This window comes from Sebastes umbrosus, chromosome 14 (genome assembly GCF_015220745.1).
Source record: "Sebastes umbrosus isolate fSebUmb1 chromosome 14, fSebUmb1.pri, whole genome shotgun sequence".
Taxonomy (NCBI): domain Eukaryota; kingdom Metazoa; phylum Chordata; class Actinopteri; order Perciformes; family Sebastidae; genus Sebastes; species Sebastes umbrosus.
Window position 1 is genome coordinate 13,740,959 of NC_051282.1, and position 8,769 is coordinate 13,749,727.

Here is an 8,769-nt window from a genome sequence, read left to right on the forward strand (position 1 = left end):
AACAGAGAAATAATCCACCAAAAACAAGTTTCCAAACTTTTTTTTTCGAGTATATATTAGAAGTGTTTTACGTCAGATCAAACCAGATTTGTCATATTTTGTTGTGTATGACCTGCTTCTCTGCTCATTTAGCACCCACAGTGTTACTGTTAGTGGGGCTCGGCCTACTCAGAGTGATTCATAAAATCCTCCATGTTCAGCCTCCTCCTCATCCTCATCCTCCTCCTCCTCCTCCACAGCAGCAGCAGCAGCTTTAACACATCTGGTCGGCTGGTTTCAGCACCTCGGACAGCGAACCCTCCGATAGGCTGCAGCGCGTCAGCGGCCAATGACTTCTTCTTCTCCAGCGACGCTCAGCATCCCGGTATCAGCCAATCAGAGGGCTCCGTTCATCTCCCACATCCAACCCGAATAACTGCAGATGCCCGCATCAAAGCAACGGGTCTCCCTCTCTCCCTCTCTCTCTCCTCTCTCTCTATCTGGCAGGTTTACATAGCTGAGGGTAGAAGCTGTGCTGTCTATTTTTGGGATTCATAGTGGCCATTTTTTTTTCTTTTTGTCAAATGATTAGAGTTTGTTTTTTTTAGAGAGATATGTGCTGTTTTGATTCACGTCTGAAGGAGGTTCATCGTAGACTCTGGACGTCAATAGCAGTGACCGTCACAGGCCTATAGATAGATAGATCTAGATCCTCAATGGAAGACGTCTTCCTGCGAGCTGCGAGCGAAGCAGTGAAGCGCATCTCGCTCCGCATCTGTATTCCTGTCGACGAGCGAAGTCTATCATAAATGAAGCTTTGAAAAAAAAAAAAAAAAAAAAGGCAGCAGCCCACCAGGGAGACCCAACCTGTCCGGATGGAAAGCCTTTTCACATTTTGACCAGCAGCCAGTGAGGGTCAAGGTGTGATTCATGGATCTCACAAGAAGAGTCGATTAATTAGAAGGTAGGCTTCTTTTCATATAATAAAACAAATTCATTTTCATTCTCACAACCAAATGAGAAGCCCACCAAAAAAAAATGCTCAACACATTACGCACAGGTGTGTGGCAGCTCTGTTTCTTCATATTTGACATTATTCATGTTGTTGAATCACACAACACATTAAAGAAAACATATATGTCTTATATGTTTCAGGCTGTGGGCGTGTGAGAGCGCATGCAGGCCTATCAGCTGATGTTTCTGAAGCTGTTTTTTTTTTTTTTTAAAGGCTTCCATTTTGAAGCTAAGATGGATGCTTGCGCACATTTCTTCCTCATGCCTCCTCTGTGGCCTTATCTTGGTTCTTATATAATACTGATGGACACTGCGGTCCTGCAGTTGCGCTGATGCATATGCTTTATAAGGAGAGATATCATCAGCAATGTTTAATAATAACAGACATGGAAATGAAATCCATGGTTGCTGCTGCTTCATGCTCCACAGCCAACAGAGGCATGCTCATTTTCTTTGACAAGAAAGTAAACAGCAGATGTGGCCACTGTTGAGCATTTATGGTTACTGATGCTGTGATGTGTACATTATGAAGGAATGCCATCATATTATGTAGCTATAATACATTTTGTCAGTCAGGTTGAGAGATATAACATAACCAAACAATGTATGCATAATGCTCTGTTAATTAACATTTGATCATAGGTAAAGGTTTTTTGTAAAATTCAATAATCTTGAAGGGTTTCCTTCTGGCTCGTGATTCTCAAAGTGGGGTCCGGGGAACCCTCAGTGGTCCGTTGCACTCTGTCAGGCGGTCCCGCAAAATAATTTGTCATAAATTATAAAATTGTGCTGTATCATTAAAAAGTATAGACGTGGACCATTTGCGCCAATGGAACAAGCATATTTTGCCCATTATGCCCAGTTGCACAGTGGTTCATGAAATAGTCACGAAATTGAATGTATTGATTTGTGTAAATAGACACTAATTTAATTTTTTTTCCGTGATGGTCAGCACAAAATCAATTTGTATGTATTCCATTTAATTGTGAACCGGGAAGTCTAGAGAGCGGCAAACGCCACATAGCTAGCAGGTCGGGGTGGCTGGGTGGGTCAAAAAACACAGGACTTTCCCACAGGACACTGGTGTTTGTGTCCTATGTGAAACCAGAAGTCAAAGTTGATTTATTGGCTTTATTGATTTATTTAACTTCCATGCTTAAGTTACGGCACTTCTGTAGTTATTTTTACCCAAACCACAATCTTTTCCTAAACCTAACTAACTCATTTTGTTGCCTAAGCCTAACCATTTTATTTTGAAAAGACTGGAGCGGAACACACGCATCACGTGTTGCTGGACATTTGTAGGAAAATGCACAAAAATTACGTTGTTGGAAGTTGTGCTGAGCAAAAAAAAGTGAAATTCTATGTACACGAATCAAATAGATTAAATTGTGTGACTATTTCACAAACTGCTATGAGACTCTGTTGGTCCATTCTCCCACCCAGGTGAGCTTTGGGCCAATAGAAACTCATGAATCAGTCACGTCACTCAGAGCGCAAAGAACCGTTCCTGCTGCTGCTTAGCTTATTAGCCAGCTAGCTAGCTAGAAATATTTGAGTCGGTACATATAGTCAAGTGACGCTAAGACCAAACTAGCTAAATTGAGAAAATATGACGACAGTTATATCGAGCGACAGCGACGGCAGACTAAAATGCGTCATGTGTCTTCAGGTGCCAGCGAACGAAGCCATGAAGCCGGCCAAGCCAAAGCGACATCTGATTACAAAGCACCAGAATATCAGGGCAAAAGAAAGTGGTGTTTACATGATTGAAATTGAAATGTGTTTCTGTTTAACACTATCAAACAGGTCTGAAGCATTCAGGTTGAAAGGTTTTAGAATACAAACAGTTCAAATGGCATCTAAGAGTACAAATGGTAGTGATCATTATGCTTAACCTGTGTTACGATTATGAGGGGGTCCTTGGAACATTGTATCCCCTTTAAGGGCTTGAGAACCCCTGGTCTAACGAAACAAGCAAAAACTGTGTTTTGAAAAGTCAACTCAAGGTCCACTTATTAGCTTTTTGCTGGGCTTTAAACCAGATTTAATGGTCTCATCTTCTGAGGAAGTGAGATGTGCTCAAAAGCTCTGGGAAAAGCTAATAAGTGGACCTTGAATAGTTTCCTTTTTGCTCACAAAAAAAAGACTCCAGTGTGAATGTTCATTCTTGGCCTTAGAAACAGTAACTTAATGTCTATCTACTGGCTTTTTCTAGGGCTTTCAACTGCATCTCACTCTCTTCCTTGTTAGATGGCGTTTGTACAGTTGTCATGGTAGCTGTGGCACAGCGACAGTAAGTCGCTATCTACACAGTTATCGCCATGAAAACTGATTAACTGCTGAGGAAGACCATGAGATGCAGTTAGCGTTTTCTTTTTCAAATTAAAACATCAGTATTATGCTTATTTTCAGGTGCATACTTGTATTTTGGGTTTGTTTACATGCTTTAATGTTAAAAAAAGGCTTTATGTTTCTCATACCGGCTGTGCTGTAGCCCCTCTTTCCACCCTCTTTTCCCTCTGATTGGTCAGCTGGCCCACTGTTGTGATTGGTCAACCAAACCAAACTCTTCAGACTCTGCTCCGGTTCCGCTCTAACTAGCTTTGGTTGAGGGCGTGCCAAACTTGCCACTAGGCAGGTATTATGCAAATGTGTTACTTGGTGACATCACCACGTTACGGAAGAAAAGGCGGGACTTCAATCAAGGCGTTTCAGGCAGATCAGGAGCAGTGTTTCTGTGGGGGAGAGTAACTCCCTTTGGCGTGGACTTTGGGCTTCATAAATTTGAAGACATCTTACATGCACAAAAAAACTATATAACACACTAAAGGAAAGGGGAAAAGCACAAAAGCATAATAGGTCCTTTTTAATTATGAAGTGTTTGTTTTTGATGGCTTAATATTGAATTGTTTACTACATGTAATGGAACTAATGGAACTAATATCATCACTCCTTCCTGTTCTTGGCTCACAGGTTCGACTTCCTCCAGAAGTGAGACACTTTGGTCCTCTCGAAGCTCTTTGTCTAGACCAATTAAAGAGCTTTCACCCCACTGCTCCCCACTCCACCCTTCCTCCGTCCCACTGCTAACCCTTGTACAGACATCATGGGTACGGTGCTGTCTCTGTCTCCCAGCTACCGCAAGGCAGTGCTGTTTGAGGATGGCCCGGCTACGGTAGGCCACTACACAGCGGTCCAGAACAGCAAGAACGCCAAGGATGCTGCTGCAGCAGCAGGAAAGTCCCTCAAACGCCCCTCTATCATCAGTGTGTTGCCATGGAAGCGCATTGTGGCTGTGTCGGCGAAGAGGAAGGGCTCCAAGAAGCTGCAGGCAGACAGCGGGGACGGTGGGAAAGGGAGCTCTCCGGACGGCCATGCCTTGGCCGTCGCCAACTCAGCCTCCAATAGCCTGAAGCTGAAGAAGTCTCAGTCCTGTGCCAACCTCTCATCTTACACCTCGAACCAGGACCCCTCGGCCACTACCACCACTACCTCCTCCCTCCTGCCCATCTCCAAGACCTTGGCTAACGTAGCTGCTGTTGCTGCCAAAAAGAATTCCCTCACAAGTTCTGGGATCCATCCGTCTACTGCAACCGGCACACCAAAACGTGTCATTGTCCAGGTAATCCTAACCTGCCGGTTAGACTTTTATCAGGTCATTAAATGGGCCTTTTTGTGGTTATAAGCCTCATAGATGTGGGTCAGAAGGGGCCTACTACACCCATTAGTAGGTTTTTATCATTGATTCAAATGGGTGATCACCGATAGAAGGAATAAAACAAGACGACAGCGACCTCTAGCGACCGTAGTTATTAGGACAGGAACAAAAGTGGAAGTCAGGAGACCAGGGTTTGCATCCCGTGTGAAACCAACAATGTGCAGTTGTCTTTGTGTTCACAACCTTTAGTTTCACTTTCACTTTTCAAACAGTTATTTTAAACCAAAACTTAAACTTAACTAAGTGGTTTTATTGCCTAAACCGAAGCAAGCTGTTTCGTTTGTGTTCAAAACATAACCTTTCATTCACTTTTACGATGTTTCTTGCTTTTAAATTTTGCCGTCACTTTTACAACGTAGTAGGTGTAGCAGGCCCCTACTGACCCACATCTATGAGGCTTATAACGACTGATAAGGCACATTTAATGAGCTGATAACAAGCAAATTTGGTGCACTAACCCCAACTGAAAGCATTCTATCATCTTTACCTACCTTGGACTCATTGCTGCCTCTTTTCACCAATCCTTTCCCTAATCCTCTTTCTTACTTCCTTTTTTTCTCTTTCCTTCCCTCTCTCCAACCCAGGCCTCCACCAGCGAACTGATGCGCAGCCTGGGCGAGTTCCTGTGCCGTCGCTGCTACAGACTGAAGCGTCTATCCCCGACAGATCCGGTGCTGTGGCTGCGCAGCGTCGACCGCTCCCTCCTCCTACAGGGCTGGCAGGATCAGGGCTTCATCACTCCGGCCAACGTGGTCTTCCTCTACATGCTGTGCCGCGACGTGGTCTCGTCCGAAGTGGCCTCGGAGCGTGAGCTGCAGGCCTCGCTGCTCACCTGCCTCTACCTGTCCTACTCCTACATGGGCAACGAAATCTCCTACCCATTGAAGCCCTTCCTGGTTGAGGCGGAGAAGGAAGCCTTCTGGGACCGCTGCCTGGAGATCATCAACCGCATGAGCGGCAAGATGCTCCAGATCAACACCGACCCGCACTACTTTACCCAGGTGTTTGCTGACCTGAAGAACGAGAGCAAGAAAGAGGAGGAGAAGACCAAACTCCTCATAGGCCTTGACCGATAAGAGGGAGCTGGGAGGAGGGAAGGAAGGATGGATGGATAGAAAGATTGATGGAGTTAATAGGTTGAGGACGGGTGAACTAATGTAATGCAGCGTAGTGATACCTTGGAGCAGTACTGTTGTCTGGTGTCTCTACTAGTTTATCATTAACCAGATTTCCTGTTTGTAACCCGGAACAGCTTCTGGGATTAAATGAGCAAACAGAGAGAGGCAGAACCTGATCCGTGTCTCGCCTGAAGGCATCAATTGGCCTACAGGGCACTTTAACCATAGTAAACCAGATCAAATCAGGGTTGCTGTCTGGTGTAGCCACACCATCATCAGCCACATGATTGGATCTGATTAGATTCCCAAGACTGACAGGCTACTTGTTGGTATCCAACGCCTGGATCACTCGGCTGAGGATGTGACAATAGTAGGCTTTAAGGCAGAGATACGATCATTAGTTTATCCGGAACAATGTAACTGACATCGCAGACGGATGTTTTATCAAATGCCCGGCCAGCAGGGTTGGTGATGTGACATTAACAGGCTGTGAGAAAGAGATATCTATGGATTTCTATCTTGTGCCTCGGGCTCAGAGACATGCATCAGGCTGACCTGAACCTTGTTTCAGTGAGATAAGAAATGCAATCCGATATTCCCATTGAAGTATTTCTCTGTCTTTTGATAAAATGGGTTTAGAAACGCCAGACAACACAGGTTTACCAATCAAGGGTGATTATTATGAATATAAAGATACAGTATATTGATACGATGATGTTGTGTGATAGCATCCAGGCATTTCCGCTATAGAGAAATGTCACGGTAATGAAAACCAAGAACCACCTTGCATGAGGTCACTTCATATGTCCTTGCACATGACATCCTGCTTATTGCCAACTCCACTTTACCTTATTCCTATTGTCCTGCCCAAGCTTATTGCACTCACCAACACTGGCTGCGAGGTCCACTGTTGGACCTTCAATAATGCCACAACACGGACGAGCTAGAATCAACCACAACGCAACTAGTCTACACACTCGTCAGACTGTGAAATTCAAGTCGCTATTTGGCGTAATTGTACTGTAGTGGATTAATTCATCCACATCTTACATAAAGTACTGAGCTTCCGAGGGAACATTTGGGTTTATCTGCTATAAAATTGGGAGGTCAGCTATTTATTTTTAAGAGTATGAAATGCTAATCCCTTGGGCACAGATTAATAATCATTAAACAAGCCCTTCTGTGAGCTGTTTACTTTTACAAAAATATGGGAAAATGCAATACTGACCCCTCCATGGCATATTTTTCATTCATTCATTCCTGCTCCCCTACACTTTATCCTGCAGTCCATATTGGTGCTGTCCTTAGTGACCACAGGGAAATGTTTTAATGAAAGAAAGAAAGAAAGAAAGAAAGAAAGAAAGAAAGACAGAAAGAAAGAAAGATTTCTGTTTTAAAACCCTGCGCTCATCTTGTACGCTTCATACTGTATGAATGATCGGTGGAGCTGGGTCGTGGAGGACTAATTCGGAGAGTAGATCAACCAATGGCTACACACGTCAGGATGAAAGAAAACCACATTCCAGGTGTGTGTGTGTGGGCAGAAGCTACAAGTGTAGATGTAGAACTTTTCTTCCAAAACAACGCTTTGATGTTGCCGTCGCCACTCGGCTCGAGGGACCTCCTCTGCTGTTTGACGTGTCGCCTCCAACTCCACTCTCCTCTTTCCTCCGCTCGTTACGCTCCACAGCAACCCGGACAAACTGAAACAACACAGATTCTCTCTCTTTCTGTCCACTTGCTCCAGTCCGGTCTGAACCGGTCCTGTCCTTTCTGGTGCGGTCCAGTCCTATCAAGTCGTCCCATATTTAGAGACTCTCTGGACCCGATGGCTTAGTTATTCACTGAGTTGTTTGACATGCATGTGTGCTTCTATAGGTTTCCTAGCATGCTGCTTTGTATTGGGCACACCGCACCTGATATTACAGAAGGGACTGAGCGGTCGTCCCACTGAACTGAGCCGAAAGCTAGACTCAGTGATGTGACATCCAAGCGACTCGGCACAAGGACTCTGTGTGAAAGGTTAGTTGTATCCTTGCCTATACGCTTCACAAAGAGCGATAAAGGCAAGTCCGAGCATCAATCCTTCATCGGATTTCTGCTGTTCTTGGTTCCATGGTGCTTAGGGGCCTAAAAGACCCCTTCAACATTAAATGGTTCCCCTTTCAGAAACCAGGAATAGAAAGAAAATTTCAAAATCCATGCAAGTGTCAATCAGTTTGATTGGATATTTAAGGGGTTCTACAGCAATTCAGTATTGCAGTTCAGTAAAGATGGGGCGTCACAAGAGACATATTTTTAAAAGAATGGTAATAATTGATGCTGCACGGTGGTGCAGAGGTTAGCACTGTCACTTCACAGCAAGAGGGTCGCAGGTTAAAACCCGCTGTTAGCATGGGTTTTCTCTGGGTTCTCTGGCTTCCTCCCACTGCAAAGACACGCAGGTTAGGTTAATTAATGACTCTGAATTGCCCGTAGGTGTGAATGTGAGAGTGGATGGTTGTCTGTCTTTATGTGTCAGCCCTGTGATAGTCTGGTGACCTGTCCAGGGTGTACTCCGCCTTCGCCCAATGTCAGCTGGGATCAGCTCCAGCCCCCCGCCCCCGGCGACCCTGAATAAGATAAACGGTTACAGATAATGAATGGATGGTCAAAATTGAAGGAGCAGATGACAAGATATCCTGATTTATAATTCCTAGTATGGGTAAAGCTCCAAAAATGGTAGATCCTTCATTTCCCATAATACTTTCTTTCAAACTCCACACCTCCAGTTTCTAACATCTCAGTAAACATATTCTAAGTCTCAAGTCCAAGCAGAGATGACCCCGGTGACTTTGGAAAGCTCCCACTGAACGTCTTGTCAAAAATCAACTGAGCGTCCTCAAGAGATTCCTTGCCTCGATGATGTCACATCACTAAGTTTAACCGGAAGCCAAT

General features: G+C 44.6%; 1 protein-coding gene across 1 annotated transcript; it reads left to right on the forward strand.

Moving 5' to 3' along the window:
• Positions 1 to 381: 381 nt before the first annotated feature.
• LOC119501037 (cyclin-dependent kinase 5 activator 1-like) lies at positions 382 to 8,221 on the forward strand. Its single transcript, XM_037791113.1, has 3 exons — positions 382 to 943; positions 3,970 to 4,618; positions 5,299 to 8,221. Exons 2-3 carry the CDS (start codon positions 4,103 to 4,105, stop codon positions 5,788 to 5,790), a joined length of 1,008 nt encoding a protein of 335 aa, XP_037647041.1. The 5' UTR covers positions 382 to 943; positions 3,970 to 4,102; the 3' UTR covers positions 5,791 to 8,221.
• The last annotated feature ends 548 nt before the right edge of the window (positions 8,222 to 8,769 follow it).